Here is a 17,054-nt window from a genome sequence, read left to right as displayed (position 1 = left end):
AATATATATTTGGATATTATACAGATATAAAACTCATTAGACTTTTAGATATTTTTTTTCCACTGTTCTAAATTATTATCCAAATTAAAAATATCATAGTACATCATCATCATCATCATTATGGTTGTTATTGTTGTGATTGGTGTTGTTGTTATTGTTAGTAAATTCCATCACTGAGATAATAATCTATATACTAACATTTAGTTTTTAGTTTTGCGTCATTATTTTTACAAAGACGATCCAATTTTTGAATTGTTTATAAATAGAAAATTCAACCTCATGATCCATAGCAAATTAGAGAAATCTAGTGATATTAATTAAAAATCACATAAATTTTCATTAGATTTAAATGAATAATATTAGTAAATAGCAATTAGAAATCTAGTGATATTAATTAAAAATCACATAAAGGGAAATTGGATATGGGAGAAAGAAATATTTCTTTTGTGTTTTAAAATTAAAATAAAATGAATCAGGCAGGAACTGTAGAATTGTTAATAAATAAAAATAAAATTTTGTAATAAAGCTACATAGGAGAGTGAAATAAGAAGAAATCGGGAATCTCAATTCATGGTAATGCATCACATAATGTGTTAATAGTGGAATTACTTGTTATGATTAAAAAAAATATTGGAATTGAATATTCTCCTGAAGAATTTGATGTTGAATAGCTAACACACTTTATTTAACCATATATCAAACGAATATCAATTTCCTTAATGGTAAATAGCAAATTACATAAACGTTGATACATAATTCTAAAAAACATTCAAACATGATATAAGCTGAATATGATTAGAGTAGTATACCATTGAATCAGTATCATCAAATTGTGTAAGAAAGTTGCTGTAGAAAATTGTAACAATCGTTAAATCATCTTGTCCGATGCTTATTACGATACCGTACTTCGCCATCGGCTCAATCACTTAGTTCTCCAATATCAAGATCTGCGCATATTAATTTGATCGTTAGATTGGCTTTTGTATCTTTACTCCACAATCACTTCTCCAATCTTGATGGCAATACTCTTAGTGCCGCAACACCTTTTATATCAAAATTGTGCTTCCTTTAATCGGGAATATCGAAATGAATGAGCAAAAAAAAGATGAAGTGCATTAATGATTTTAATTACAGATTTGTGAAATATATATAGGCAGAAAACAATTAGGAAATAAATTAAATGTCATTAATGATTATTTTGTAATGTCATTTTTTAATGTGTTGATTGAAATATCTTAATGAATAATTAATAGTTAATTATATTTTAAATGCAAGGTGCTTGTATTAGGGTGGAAGTTATGGTAAGATAATTATCATTAAAAATATGAAATAATAAAAAAAATCAATAAAATGTAGAATTTAGAAAAATGAGAATGAGAGAATATGAGGATGCCACCTAGGAGTGAGAATTATTGTGGTAGCTTCAACATGTATCCTATTTAATAATAGATAGATATGAACTTTAATATTGTAGCAATTTTATCATAAATTTAAATTTTAGATATTCAAACTCCATAAAAATCTTACGATTTATGGGTTTAAAGATATCTTATACGATATCTTTTAGAAATGTGGGTTTAGTATTTCCTATTTAGGGTTTAGTATTCAGTGTTTAGGTTTAAAAAATATTGAATGACCGTTAATACTTAAATTCATATAAGTATACATCTAAGCATGGAAATGTATATCTTACATAAAATAAAAGTAAATATTGTCATCAGGGTTTAGTATTGAATGGCTAGGGTTTAGTATTCTCTATTTAGGGATTAGTATTCAGTGTTTAGGTTTAAAAAATATTTAATGATCGTTAATACTTATATTCACATAAGTATACATTTAAACATGAAAATGTATATCTTACATAAAATAAAAGTAAATATTGCCACTAGGGTTTAGTATTCCCTATTTAGGAACTAGTATTCAGTGTTTAGGTTTAAAATATATTGAATGATCGTTAATACTTATATTCTAATAGGTATACATTTAAGCATGAAAATGTATATTTTACATAAAATAAAATTAAATATTTCCATCAGTGTTTAGTATTGAATGGCTAGGGTTTAGTATTCCCTATTCAGGGTTTAGTATTCAGTGTTTAGGTGTAAAAAATATTGAATGATCATTAATACTTATATTCACATAAGTACACATTTAAGCATGGAAATGTATATCTTACATAAAATAAAAATGAATATTTCCATAAGGGTTTAGTGTTCCCTATTTAGAGTTTAGTATTCCCTACTTAGGGTTTAGTATTCAGTGTTTAGGTTTAAAATATATTAAATGATCTGTTAATACTTAATTTCACATAAGTACACATTTAAGCATGAAAATGTATATCTTACATAAAATAAAAGAAAATATTGCCATCAGGGTTTAGTATTGAATGGCTAGGGTTTACTATTCCCTATTTAGAGATTAGTATTCCCTGTTTAGGGATTAGTATTCAGTGTTTAGGTTTAAAAAATATTGAATCATTGTTAATACTTATATTCTAATAAGTATACATTTAAGCATGGAAATGTATATCTTACATAAAATAAAAGTTGTCATCAGGGTTTAGTATTGAAGGCTTAGGGTCAAACTTACTCTTAAAAAATGTATACATTATTGAAAAAAAATGTAAATGTTAGACCACTTAAAGTACATATTCCTCTATGAACAGCAAGTTAAAAATAATTGTATTACTCTCACGGTGTTTTTCCCTCTGGGTCCTCGCCATTATAGTTTTTCGTAGCCCGTTAGTTTGCGTCTGATGTGCCTTCAACGGGTTTTCTTTGTTTTTTTTCTTATTTTTTGTTTTTTCGACTTTCGTTTTTCTTTTTCTCAATAAAATTTCAATTCAGCAGATAATCCAGAGAAAATATTTCATAAATTTATGTGTACTTGAAAGTATTAATAATAATAAATAATGAACTTAAGAAATATACTACGTATTCAAAATATTTCAATAAATGATGTCTTGTTTGAACTCAATGCAAGAATATCATTGATGAAATAGTAGTTTCGCCACCTGTAAACTTAGGTTCCTTCAAACTCAATTTCCTACAAACAAATTGACAATATATAGTTAATTAACAATTTAATATAAATCAAATAACTCAAAGTTTAAGTAATTGTAAAGAAAAATATATATTGTACTGACTAAAAGTAAAGTTTATTAAATCATACATCGCATCATTCGAAATTATACGTTATTTAAGAACAATTAGTACTTTCATTGCAAAGCAACAATTTTAATACCTGTGCAGACTGAGCTGTCCAGTATCCCCTGCACATTGTAATTGAATTTATTTAGAACCACAAAGCAAAGTTGCAAATTGCATATATAATGAAATTTGAATAATTTTACCTAAAATAAATGTCCATTTGGCGTTTTTGAGCCAAACTCATTTGGTCTAAGTGAGCTTGATTCACCAATAGTCTTGCTTTTCTTCTTTCTATGTTTCTCCAAGTGTAATTTCATCCGCTGCTTTCGACCCTTTTGTGACTGATTTTTTGGGATCTTTCACACTTATACTTGATTCACAATATGCCTCAACATCTTGATCTTAATTTGCCTCTGATGTTGCAGTCTTCAACTCTGCAAGTGTTGTTGTTCTTATAGATTGTAAACCTTCTTCAACAATTCTTCTTTTACAATTTGATGCCTCCAAGGTTGAACACTTGTACTTTGGTTCTCAAAAGTCTTATCCCACAATGCTTGTTTTGCAAGTTTTGTCCACTTCTTTTTTATGTAGCATTCTGGTATGCTATCTATTGAATGAGTGAGTAATATCCTCAAACAATAACAACATAACAATCCATACTCTCCAAACATATTGCAGGTGCAGCTCACCAACGGATTCAACCCCAAATAAATACTGACCTGGTAAGTATTATCAGCATCCTTAACATGATATAACTTGAAATCATAGTCATCACTTACAACTGGAAAATTGATAGAAAGACAATTCATGAATTCCTTCTCAAAGTCTTTAAAGATAGTAAGGGAATATACTTCAGAAGCTTGTTTCAAAATTCCACCCATGTGGAATAATGAAGGTGGTTGAGCTCTTGCACATTCAAATTCATCTTTCAATTCTGTCGACCTCCATCGATCTAGTGTCTGCTTGAAAATCCCATAAAATTCTATCAAATTAGTCGTCTTTTTTGCCTTGAAGCCTAACGCATGGTTAGTGTTTTCACTTCTTTGAGATGAAAGAATTCCTGTAGAGAAGAACTCTTTGTTGAAAGCATTGGACCACTTTTCTCTTAATTCATATAGCCTTTGAATCCAAGATTGGTTGTGCAAGTCATACTTTGCAACCATTGCTTTCCAACAATCTTCAAAGTCGTTTGCATTGAAGCAACCTGTTACGCATTTTTGAAATGCATCACCAAAACTTCTATCACTTTTTAGACTTCCTAAATGTGATTGTGCATTTTGATATAAATGCCAAGTACACAACCTATGTCTAGTTTATGGAAAAACTTTTTCAATTGCTTTAGACATTGCCAAGTCTTGATCCGTGAACAGTGATATAGGACTTTTACCCCCCATGTATTTCTTAAATGTTTCAAATAACCATACAAAAGTATCAATCTTTTCATTTGACAAGAATGCACATCCAAACATCACATTGTTCTTGTGGTTATTCAATCCAACAAAAGGTGCACAAATGAGATTGTATTTGTTGGTTCCATATGTAGCATCAAAGACCATAACATCTCCAAAGATCAAAAAGTCATCTTTCATCATTGAGTCCCTCCAAAACACGTGACTTAATCTCCTATCTTCATCTAATCGAACTCTGTAGAAAAAGTCCTCATGTTCAGCAGATTGATTTTCTAAAATATTCAAAAGGCCTTGTGTATCACCCCCTTCTATGGCTAAGATTTTTAGCCTATGTGCAAAATTTAAATGGTCTTTCTTTGTATAGTCAATCATATCCTCATCCCCTGCTTCTTGTGCCATATATCTATACACATCAGTTGGTCTCATCCCAGATGACATCATCTCTTCAATAACTATAGCATTTTCATCGGTAATTGCTCTATTAGAACGATGCATATAGCTTAACTCTGGTCTAGTCAGTGGATGATTATGCTCTAAAATATGTTCTACGACTTCATATAAACCACCAGTAGCATTCAACTTAATCCTCACAAAAGCCTTGCAATCTGTCTTTGTTATTTGTACATTTCTCTTCTTAGATTCAGTTAGACTGCTTGAAGAACTAAAGCTAGTACTTTTTCTTAATCCTTCACATGAACAAACTATAATCCTAGACCTCAACACTCCAGCAATATTTTTTTTCGTACTTGATTTTCTCACACTAAATCCAACCTTTTAGCATGATCTGAGTACAACTTCATGATTTCTTCAATATTCTCATTTTTTTCACCAACCAAAGATTCAAAAATACTATCAACATCACCTACAAATATTAACTTCAATATAAATCACCACATTTATAATGTATATAACTATGACAGAACTTATACTTTCTCTTTTACGAACGTTTACATTTATTCAACATAACTTATACTCTTGTAAATTCTAATTGAAAAAAACAAAGAAAAGTTATAAAGTACTTGAATCAAACGAAATTTCGGCAACATAATCCCACAATATAAAATAAGCAATAAAAAATACAATAATCAAATAAAATAAAATAATTTGTTGGGAGAAGATCCTTAAGAAATAATCAATTTCTATCCCAAAGGGAGAAGATCCTTAAGAAATTGATTAAATCTATCTCATAATATAGTTGCATATTTGTTCACATTTTATTCAATATAACTTATAATCTTGATAATTATATTTATATCTAAAACATTTTTTCACATAAACTTGAACTTTCTTAATTATCAATGTTTACATTAATTGAACGTAACTTATACTATTGATAATTATATCTACATATATGACATTTATTTACAGAAATTATTCATAGAAACTTATACTTTCTTTATTACGAATGTTTACATTTTATTAATATAAGTTATACAGTTGATAATTACATGTATATCTAACACATTTAGTCACAGAAATTATTCACAGAAACTTATACTTTCTTTTTACGAATGGTTACATTTTATGAATATAAGTTATACAGTTGATAATTATATGTATATCTAATACATTTGGTCACATAAATTATTCACAGAAACTTATACTTTCTGTATTACGAATGTTTACATTTTATTAATATAAGTTATACAGTTGATAATTATATGTATATTTAATACATTTAGTCACAGAAATTATTCACAGAAACTTATACTTTCTTATTACGAATGTTTACATGAATTGAACATAATTTATACTCTTCATAATTATTGATTTAGTACTTTACCTTGACCACTTGACATGATTTGTAAAGTACTTTCACTCCGTTCTTCAGCATTCACACTTGATGAATCATCATTTTGAGTTGGTGATTCAGAACTAGCAGTGTTTGTACCATCATTTGTTTCATCAATATTATGTGTCATCATTCTTCTAAAACAAAAGACAATAACAATAACAATAAATATTCAATAATAGCAAAATATATTACATTTAGTAAATGTACAATTTGTTGTAAACAAAAGTAATTTTTACAGTGAACCAATGTACCAATGTATACATTTATACATATATACCTAAATGATTAAATTTGTTTTGGAACTTCAATAATTTTCAGAAAACTTTATGGTTTGCACCGCCGTTGAGATGGTTGAGATTGTCGGAAATTCAGGTGACGACGACAATTGTCCGAGGTTGAGGTCGACAAGGGAGTAGATGTTAGGGTTTTCGCCGTCTGAAAAAATCGCTGGTGGGAGGTCGATGAATCGAAGGTCTTACTCGAAATCTCGGCGGCGCCGCCCAGGAGACAACGTTGTGCTCGAAAATTGAAGCTTACTTTGAATGTTGAGAGAGACGCGGAAGCTTGAGAAAAAGAGAGAGACGCGAAGCTTGAGAGAGGCGGAAGGTTGAGAAAGGAGAATGTGTGAATAGTACAAAAATAAATATTTATACTTCGGGCCAGGGTAAACGGGCCGGATCGGATGCAGGTCAGAGCGACCCGACCACATAGGATGAGGGCGTCCGCGTGCAAGTCCAGCCCTTAGCAATTAAACACTACTATCACAAAAAGATTTACTCTTTGGAAGTAGAACGACGGGTCCCACCCCCACGTGGACTGCCCGTTTCGTTGTTGCTGCTCCTCGTCAAACCCAATGAATCGCAGCTTACAACAATTCTCTTCTCAAATCTTGGACCCTTCAAAATCACAAATCCCAACCTAATTAAATCTCCAATTTTTCTCTCTAGAATTAATCTCATACAAAATTAGATGCGTTAAAATCGGCAATGAAAGGCTTATTCTCAGTGCCCGGCGACTACATCTACTTCAAGTCTCAGGTCCCTCTACACAAAATCCCTGTAAGCTCTGTTTTCCTTCTTTCTTGGGGGTTGGAGGTTTGTAAATTTAGATTTATATATGAAACTGTATTTACTTATCTGTCTGCGATTGTTTCTTTTGTTTAATTTCTCAACTGGGCAGACTTTGGTTTCAGTTCTTGATTCTCAATTTTGGCAGTGAAATAGTGTTTTGATAGTTTTGTGGATAGTCCATGATCACTGGTCTGAAGTTCTCTTTACTTGCTATTAGTAAAGTCGAGATCTTTGCTTTGTTGGTTGTCGTTTTGTTGAATGTGTGATTAGTTCCTGCGCGGATATTGATTGGAGTTATTTATTATTTCACGTTGCTTGTAATGGAAGAATGTACTTGCTAGGAAGGATGGATATTGTCGATATTGAAGTAGGATTAATGAGTAACTATCTTCATATTGTGGGTTTCTATTGTTTAATAGGGGCACATTCAACACAATCTTTATGACTTTGGAATGTTCAGGAAGAACTATAGGATAACCATGATTTAAAGCCTTGAGCTATTTGGGAGTTTTCTTTTATTTTCTATGCTTTAGGGGGCATTTACTTGAGAATTCGCCTGGATAGATAAAAATAGTATAGGCTAATCTATTGTTTATTTGTTTACTAAGATGTATTGGAACTTTGGGGGATGTCTCAAGGCCCTTGATAATTTCTATCATTTGAGCTAATTTTTGCTTGATTTATATCCCATTGAAAGGGTTGGATTGGAGAAATCATAGTAATGAGGATAAAAATACTCAATCATGTATCTTATTAATCATGAAAAGTAAACGCCCTCTTAGTGATGTTGGATATTTATACAGAATGATAAAGAGTGCTCCTATATGTGATATAGAGGCATATTTCAACTGTGCCATTTGCCGTCATTGATGAGCATCTGAGAAGGACTACCATCTTGGTTAGTTACATACTCTGCTAGATAAGGAAATACTTAAGCTAACATATGTGATGATTTTCTGGTTTTCTTATAGTTAACATTATTCATGGGAAGTAAAAACTTTATATTGGGGCGACATAAGTTATAGTTTCTCAATATATATATTTTTTTATGTAGATTGGCTCAAAGCAGTGGAGATATTATGATTTTGGCCCAAAATATGTGCCTCCTTTAATCTGTTTGCCTGGTATAGCTGGAACTGCAGATGTGTACTACAAACAAATCATGTCACTATCTAATAAGGTAATAAGGTCGACATTACTTATATATTCAACTAGTTTATGATTGCTTGCGGACACTTAAGTGTTTTGTTGAGTGGAGCTTGGATTCGTAAATCTGTAACTTAAGATAAGTGGACATAGTGCAATGAAGTGATTGTTAATATATTTACTTCACATATGTGTGATTTAGATAAAAATATCCCCATGCCTCTAAGATTTCATTACAAATATGACATCTTGGCTTAAAGGTACATGTGAGACATATGAACATTTGCTTGAGGTTAAATTTTCCCATGTTGGCCGTCTTCCATTCACATAATATAGATTGTTACCTGGGCACTTGACTTTCATTTTGATTTCCACTTTAAACTAGAAGTTAAATTATATTCTCTTCACAAGTTCCTATGCAGACGGAGACTTCCCGATATCAATTTGCTTTCTCTTTCATGCTATCTGAGCAGGAACTTCCCTTATTTTTTTTTTTTGCTTTTGCTACTTATGTAGTGTGTCTATTGCTCATTTTTGTAGTCAAACATTCTCTTATTTTCTACATAAAAGAAAATAAACAGGGATTAGAATTTATTAGGCAAGAAAAGTCTGAATATCTCTTTGTTACTAGGTCGTCTTAGTTTTCAAGTCCTTAAGTTGTGAGTTCGAGCATGTTGGCAAATATGATAAGACAAGTTGACAGTATTATGCTAATTTTATTCCAAGATTCACTTAAATGTTTCAGGTCTATTCCTATGAGACGGTCTTCCAATGCACTCCTGAAGGACATTATAAACTTCAAATTACAACTGTAATGGGAAATTCAACACTTAAATCTACATGATTATATGTCCCCATAATTGTATTCCACTAAAGTCAGTAAAAGCCTATTGAGTTCGCCCTTTTGAGATGAATAAATTACTCCACGTTTGTTATCCTTTTTTGTTTTGTTTTGTTTTGAAATGTCTAGAAGAAAGAATTCATTTCCTAAGCTGGAAATTTCCCCGGAAAATACATCTAACTTAGACATCTGACTTTCTGAAAACTGTTTGTTTCTTGAACTACTAAAATTTTCACTGGCAAACATTGTCCAATGGGGGAATTGGTACTAGATTCTTTTCAATCCTCACTAGTAACTGACTTCTGGTGCACTCTCTTCACTTGATTCAGAAGTTCAAACAATAAATAAATCCTCTATTCTTTACCGTTTTGTCGACACAGTGTTTGTCGAAGTATCTTGGAAAAACCATTCAGATTATTCTTTCTTCTTTGTTTGAGGAAGACTACTTGTACATGATTTAAAAACTCGATTAAAACCTCTATACATGAACTGTTGGGAGTGCTGAACTGCAGAGATTGTATTCTAATTTTGAAAAGATATGAACGTGCACATGTAATTGTGTTAATGTACAATTTTCTATACTAGTTCCTGCTTAATTCCCATAGTTACTCTGTTTAACTTCTGGCAGAGTAGTGTTGTGCTATTTTTCCATTGTTGATACAATTCTCTCTCTTTTTTATTGTGTTGTGTGGCATTTTCTTATTGAAGTAATATACATTTGAGATGGTTTCTGCAATGTTCATTCACTTGGCTTAAACTAAAAAAGTTTGTTCTTGATGAGGCCATTGATTTGATTTTCTGATTTCTCAGGGTTATCGAGTCATATCAGTTGATATTCCCCGTGTATGGAATAATAATGAGTGGATCCAAGCATTTGAGAAGTTTTTGGATGCTATTGATGTTCATCATGTAAGATGTCCTTTGAAAATGCTGCTCTCAGTGCATTCACATAATATGCTTATTTAATTGAAGGGACATAGATTGTGTCATACTTATATTTAGGTTGCAAGTATATATTTTATGCTTGCTTGAGCTAAATATCATCTTGTACTTAATAAGAAGCTGACTAGTGTCTTTCTCCTCTGGCTTCTTGTTCGCTTTCCCTACTTAATTTCTCCTTATGTGAATTGACTTGAGCACATGAAGCTGATCCCACATTAGAAGAATAAGATGTTACTTATTATATTTATAGTTGCAAAGACTGATCTAATATGTTAATTTATCAAATTAGAATTGATTGTGAGAATACAAGCAGGATTTCCAATAAACTCTAACCTATGGGGTGTTTACTTTTCATGAATGATAAGATACATGATTGAGTATTTTTTATCCTCGTTACTAGGATTTCTCCAATCTCACCCTTTCAGTGGGATATGAATCAAGAAAATCTAGCTCACATGATAGAACTTATCAAGGGCCTTGAAGTATCATCTTGTTAAACAATGGATTAGCCCCTAAATATATCTTGTTTTCCATTTTAAACCTTATAACTTCCCACCATACCATGTTGTAGAAAAAAAGCTGAATATACATACTCCTAACTTCCTGGCTATTCCCTCTCCAGAACCAATGTGTCCATCTATTATTTATCTACTAAAACACTTCTCCTCATTCATTTGGGAATCCTATCTTATATTGTTTGGTTCTCAACTCAGGGTCCAATTTTGCTCATTGCATTCAAAATATTTGAAGTTGTCTTATTCTTCTTTTTTCTAATTGAGTTATTTAGAATTCTGTCTCATTTGAGGGTCTCTAAGTATTTTTATATTTACTTCTCCTATAGCCAAAAATGATGTATTCAAAGGATGTGGTTTTCAGTATGAGAGTCGATATTAAAATTTGAAAGAAAAACAAAGTTCCTGAAAGTGAGTTGCATGGTCAAAGTATTGATATTTTTCTCCTGTCTGCAACCCCATTCGTTGTCGTTCGGTATTGATTAAGGTGCTCATCATAAAGGGAAGAGTTTTTGTTCTTATTTTTCAGATACATCTGTACGGCTCATCTCTTGGAGGTTTCCTGGCTCAACTTTTTGCTCAGCATCGTCCACGGAGAGTTAAATCATTGGTACTCTCAAACACATTCTTGGAGACAAGTAATTTCTCTGCAGCCATGCCGTGGGCTCCCATGTATGTCATTGATGATGCTTTGATGTTTTTCGCTAGATCTAATATAAAATTTGTTTGTTATCTTATGTTGCCTTACTTCTCCTTGATATGCCAGAGTCTAAAAATGTTTCTATCTAAATTCTGAACTGAGAGCCTGTAGTAAGCTGGTTCTTAGAAGACCAAGGTTGTGTACACTAATCTAGATTAGGGATTTCAATTTTTTTAGGGTACGGGGGGAGGTTGGGGATATACTGTCAATCCTTATATTAATAAGTACCAGCTTTCCATATATTTATATCCATTGAGGCGCATAAACAGGTGTCAATTGAAATACTAGTTCTTAATTAGATTATGGAGTATCTTTTTTGCCTAGTATATCTTTTCTATAAATTATTTTGTAATCAATTGGCTTTATTTGCACTCCTACTTGGAGCAACTGCTGTATTGTCATTGTCACTACACATGCTTCTTCACCTTCCATGTGCCACACTGCCACATTATGTCTGTTGTCCGTGAATTTATTATTTATGGAAAACTTAATTTTTGACAGTGTAGGCTGGAGCCCTTCGTTTTTACTGAAACGATATGTCCTTACTGGTATCCGTGATGGTCCTCATGAACCTTTCATTGCAGATTCAGTGGATTTTGTTGTTGCACAGGTAAGATTTCGTTATAAGAATGGCATTTCTTTTGTATTTCTGCTAGTAGCTTCAACTGTTGCTCTAATTTGTAATTTATTATGCAAAAACTATATGTTCTGGTATCAGTTTGTGTTTGTTTTGGCATGTATTTTCTAATGTTTATGTACCTCCAGATTTAACAGAAGTTCGTTTTATCATTTGTGAGGTTTTCTTCCCTTCACACTAATTTTACTCACTACTCAGAATAATTTCATTGAACTTGTGTAGAAAAGTTGTCTATCGAATAGTAATTGGGTTACCAGACATTCCTAAAGAAGCTTTTTAAATTTTTTTATAGAACAATACATATACCTCATCTTAACGAACCACCTACCTTGATAAAGGGGATATATTAGCAAGAATAATAAAGAATCAAGATTGGGTTGCTTCCTTATCATCCAAGCGTATTAGCAGCAAACACTGCTTGACGAAGGTGCATACATTGATTTCCATGCAGGTTGAGACCCTTTCGAAAGATGACTTGGCCTCAAGGCTAAGTTTAACGGTTGATTCAGCATCAGTTGGACCTCTTCGGCTTTCAGATGCTTTTATAACGATAATGGATGTAAGTATACTGTCTTTTGGTTTGTCTAGCGATGAAACAAGTATGTGATTGATTTTTAAGGGTTGTTCTTTTATCCGTAGATAACTTACTAACAAATACATTCACATTCTCACACAAACCTTGTCTACTCTGACTAATTCTATTATTTACACAGAAGATGAGGCAGTTCTTTGTTATCTATTCTAAACAGATAAAGTGAATTTTAGCCATCTAGACCATAGTTATTAATCGCGCATCGCGCACGATCGCGCAAACCTGTCCTAGGGTGATCGCGCATCGCGAATCGCGCGCTATTTGAATATATCGCGCAGAAATAGATAAAAACATAATATATATCATAATCATAGTAAAACCATGCATAATATGTCTAGTTAATAAAAGTCTATGGTCGTCCCATAGACTGCCGTTCAAAATTCTGAGTTGGAATGTCTAAAGACTCTTAAGTAATTAAGTATATAGAATAAAACTTAAGTTCAGACTGCCGTTCAAAATTCTGCACGAATAAAATTAAGAGAGAGAGAGGCAGACTGCCGTTCAAAATTCTGCACCTTAATAAAATATAACCCTAATTAAGCCTAATTAAGAAAAGCCCATAAAATATAACCCTAATTAAGCCTAATTAAGAAAAGCCCATGCAATAAAAGTGAGGCCCATGCATGCAATTGACTGATTTCAAGGCTTAAGTTCAATCGCGCGCGCTACCGGCGCGATGCGCGACCTGCGCGATGCGCGAATAGCGCGCGCTACCGGGAAGGAGCCAAGTTATAGCGGTGCGGCGCGATGGAGGTGCGCGACGCACCGCGACGCGCGATCGCGCGCGCTACCTGCGCGATTCATAACTATGATCTAGACTTGCCTCACATCCAGGGTATGATTGAAGAGACATTAATGAAACCATTTCCCAATATTTTGTTTCAAAGGAAATACAAAGCAAAGGCTAAACTGAATATGTGAATGAACATAATAACATCATGATGTTCAACTACATGGCGGAAGTCTTGAATATTTTGCTAATTGACAGTTTTTTATGTATATTTTGTTGCAACAATACAGGACCGGGGGCCACAAGAATTTTGAAAACATGTAGACATACTCTAGTATCTTATAAATTATCTAATTCTAGTATTAGAATTTAAACTAATTTTACATTCCCATCATCTAGTATTTACTATTAGTGAATAGTATCTTTTCCATTTTCATTATTTACTCCTATGTTTGTCTATTCATTAAAATATTATCAAGATCAATGTATAACTTGCATATACTCACTTTAATCTTAACTATTATGAAATGCTTATTTAAACCTAATCAATTAGGATAATGTTACAACTTTATTCGAATTGTTATTATTATTTACTTTTTGGAATTACATGCATTATAATATTTCAAGTTATATTAGGTTGGATCCCCCTAAATAAATTTTCTGGATCCGTCTCTGGCAAGACCTATGCTTTTCCTTCCATGTTCTATCTTCAGTTCATATTTTCCCCTTCATAAAGATTCATGAAATTAAGTAAGCATTGTTTGGTTGGGGGGGGGGGGTTACTTTACATGATTGATAAGACGGATGATTGAGTATTTTTATCTTCAAGAGTAGGATTTCTCCAATCCCACCCTTTTGATGGGGATAAGAATCAAGCAAAATTAGCTCAAATGATAGAATAATCAAGGGTCTTGGCAAAGTTTTAATCCATCAAAATAAACAATGGATTAGCCTTACTATTTTTATCTATCAAGGCTAATCCTTCAAAGTAAACTCCCTCTTAAGTGTAGAGGATCTTCAAAAATTTCCACCAAGCAGCTTGTTATTTACCTGTGTTTCCATGGCAATTTGGCTGTCGAGTAGCTTGCGATTAAAATATCACAACTGAGTGTGGCCAAGCTATGCTGCATTATCAGACTAGAATGGGTGGGGTTGCAACATAGTTGGCAAACTCTGAAAATGCAATATGAGATGCAATAAATGGTATCGGGATTAGGGTTTTGGGTTATTCTTAAATTACAGCCCGAACTTTGACCCTATGGTGACTTTTTAGCCAGAGCATAAAATATTACTGAACTTATTGTTCACTTAATAGCCTAATTCATAATATCCGAGCAACTTAAGAGAGTTTTCTTGGTTTTTCAGGATTTAAAAAACATTTCAGGTTGTTTGTAGGCATATCACTGATTTTGATGCATGTTTCTTGAAGACACATCAGCTTAAGTTGGCTGGAAATTTTGACTTGGGCTATTAAGTGAAAAATGGAGATAAGTGTAGGCTGTACTTGTAATATTTTTAAGTTCAGGTTAAAAAATCACCATGAAGTCAGAGTTCTAATTTTTTTTTTTTTGATCGGATAAAGTTATGTTAGATGTTAACAATTAGTTCCCCAAACACTCCAAGAATTCACCAAGCCCACCTTATCTCTCCAATCACCAAATTCGCTCCCAGAGTTTCTAATTTAAGAATAACCCTATATTTTAGCTTCATAGCAAGGGAGTCAACTTGTGCTTGTATACACCATAAAGAAAGACGACCTTTACTGAGCATTTTTATTTCTTATTTGTTGAAGACCAATGATTTTTTGTGCGGTTCCTCAAGAACTCAAGGATCAAGTGACTGAAAGATATCCCCGGTGCCAGACAAGCAAATCTCAAGTCTGGTGGAGATTTTCCTTTTCTTTCACGACCGGATGAAGTAAATCTTCATCTTCAGGTATATATTAACATTTGCTTATTCCATCCGTCGAAAACTAAGACCACTTTATGCTGTGGTCATAGCAATGGCATCTTCCAAAAACTAATTGAACATTAACTTGATTAATCACAGCTGCACCTGAGACGAGTTGGTGTTGAAGCGCAGCCAGAACCTGTCCAAAGCATCCATAAGGATGGTGCTGGTGAGAGTTCAAGTGACCAAAACAATGAACGAGGAGGCGTGGATGATGAATCAGAAGGCGTGAGCGACTACATTGGTACCACAAATGAAAAGGGCGGCGCCACAGATGGAAACGAAGTACCTCTGGCTTTTGAAACTCCTTTTTTGGGTAGTTTTGATAATCAAGATTTCAGTAATGTGCATCTATCCAATAACCAGTGATCGATGCCCGTGAGCTCTTACGCTGCAAGCTATGGTGAAGAATCAGACCTCGCATATGAATATATCATTCTTGATTGCTCCATTTTGCATAGGATCTTTGTACATTAATAGGAATATCGATGTTGGAAACTTAAGCATTATTTGATTTGTATTATTTTGTACATTAATATCGCTGTTTGTCTTGAATTTTTTATCCATTTTCCGGTGAGAAACCAATATTTACATTTGTAAAATCGTGTTTTGCCCCTGTGCAATTTTCTAACAGGAAAGGGAAATAAAAATCAAGTTTGGTTTCTGCTATGTTCGATACGTGAAGGAAACGTGTGATGCATTTGTTATGCATCTTGCATGGCAAGCTCTAATCGGCGAAGGGCTTCATTGTTCAATTCTTATGAATTTTGATTCCTTTCGAAAGGAATTAGGTTAGTGAATAGTTCTTATTTTTCCTTGCGGTGACTTGAACTCCTGACTTAATGGTTGGAGGGGATGCATTTTAACAAGTTGCGCTTTGCTTAATGTTGAAGTAAGAGGTGGAATTTTTTTCTTTTAATAGAAGATCAGTAATGGTTCTCCATTACCCCCTTTATGATGACTCGAATCATCGATTTCATGGTTGGAGGAGAAGCCGTCTTACCAATTAAGTTGCGCTTAATTTAATGTCAAGTGAAATAAGAGGTGTTTGGCTAAGTTTATTTTAGATTTTTTTAAGCTTAAACAACTTATAAGATTCAGGTGCTATTTGGCATTAAAGAGCTTATAAACATCAACATCTTGGTAAATTGTTTTAAAAATTTATAATATGCAATGTTTCAGAGTTGTTGAAATTTTTGGATAATTGAGCTTACAAGATAGAAAGAATTATGAGTTACATTGAGAAATTCTAAAAAAAGAGAGAAAAATAGTTAGAGAGAGAATCTTGCAATGATATATTGAAAATAACAAATCTCTAAAAAAGAGAGAAAATTAGTTAGAGAGAGAAACTTGCAATGATATTTTTTTTTTTTTTTTTTTTGATCGGTCAAAGTCATGTTAGATGTTAGTAGTTAGTTCCCCATCCACTCCAAGAACCACCTTATCTCTCCATTCACCAAACTCCACCTTATATCTCCAATCACCAATTCGTTCCCAAGAGGGATCGAACCCGGGTCACTTCACTTAAAGAAACTTGCAATGATATATTGAAAATAACAAATTATACTAAGGTTATTTATG

The 17,054-nt window shown here is 32.7% G+C and overlaps 2 protein-coding genes and 1 pseudogene across 3 annotated transcripts; 2 read left to right on the top strand and 1 right to left on the bottom strand.

The window, feature by feature from the left end:
- Positions 1-4,462: 4,462 nt before the first annotated feature.
- On the bottom strand, positions 4,463-6,483 carry LOC130994303 (protein FAR1-RELATED SEQUENCE 5-like). Its single transcript, XM_057919350.1, has 3 exons — positions 6,342-6,483; positions 5,330-5,420; positions 4,463-5,225 (listed from the first exon to the last, which is right to left on the bottom strand). The coding sequence occupies exons 1-3, from the start codon at positions 6,481-6,483 to the stop codon at positions 4,463-4,465; spliced, it is 996 nt and encodes a 331-aa protein (XP_057775333.1).
- A 54-nt stretch (positions 6,484-6,537) lies between these two features.
- LOC130992821 (uncharacterized) lies at positions 6,538-15,030 on the top strand. 2 transcript variants are annotated; one of them, XM_057917571.1, is made up of 7 exons: positions 6,538-7,411; positions 8,478-8,603; positions 10,221-10,319; positions 11,394-11,536; positions 12,066-12,174; positions 12,653-12,760; positions 14,889-15,030. In XM_057917571.1, the coding sequence occupies exons 1-7, from the start codon at positions 7,340-7,342 to the stop codon at positions 14,916-14,918; spliced, it is 687 nt and encodes a 228-aa protein (XP_057773554.1). In that variant the 5' UTR covers positions 6,538-7,339; the 3' UTR covers positions 14,919-15,030. The 2 variants fall into 2 exon arrangements, with proteins under 2 accessions (XP_057773554.1, XP_057773553.1); XM_057917570.1 differs by lacking the exon at positions 14,889-15,030 and adding an exon at positions 12,915-12,974.
- On the top strand, positions 14,938-16,075 carry LOC130992822 (uncharacterized; annotated as a pseudogene).
- Positions 16,076-17,054: the final 979 nt, after the last annotated feature.

The sequence above is a fragment of the Salvia miltiorrhiza genome, chromosome 7, assembly GCF_028751815.1.
Source record: "Salvia miltiorrhiza cultivar Shanhuang (shh) chromosome 7, IMPLAD_Smil_shh, whole genome shotgun sequence".
NCBI classification, from domain to species: Eukaryota; Viridiplantae; Streptophyta; class Magnoliopsida; order Lamiales; family Lamiaceae; genus Salvia; species Salvia miltiorrhiza.
This window is presented reverse-complemented; position numbering and strand designations above follow the sequence as displayed.

Coding starts and splice junctions, on each gene's coding strand:
- LOC130994303 (XM_057919350.1), bottom strand. CDS start 6,483: ATGATGACACATAATATTGATGAAACAAATGATGGTACAAACACTGCT. Junction 5,421..6,341: donor AATCATGTCAAGTGGTCAAG/GTAAAGTACTAA, acceptor TAATATTTGTAG/GTGATGTTGATAGTATTTTT. Junction 5,226..5,329: donor TACTCAGATCATGCTAAAAG/GTTGGATTTAGT, acceptor AAAAAGTACTAG/CTTTAGTTCTTCAAGCAGTC.
- LOC130992821 (XM_057917570.1), top strand. CDS start 7,340: ATGAAAGGCTTATTCTCAGTGCCCGGCGACTACATCTACTTCAAGTCT. Junction 8,604..10,220: donor TCATGTCACTATCTAATAAG/GTAATAAGGTCG, acceptor CTGATTTCTCAG/GGTTATCGAGTCATATCAGT. Junction 11,537..12,065: donor GCCATGCCGTGGGCTCCCAT/GTATGTCATTGA, acceptor AATTTTTGACAG/TGTAGGCTGGAGCCCTTCGT.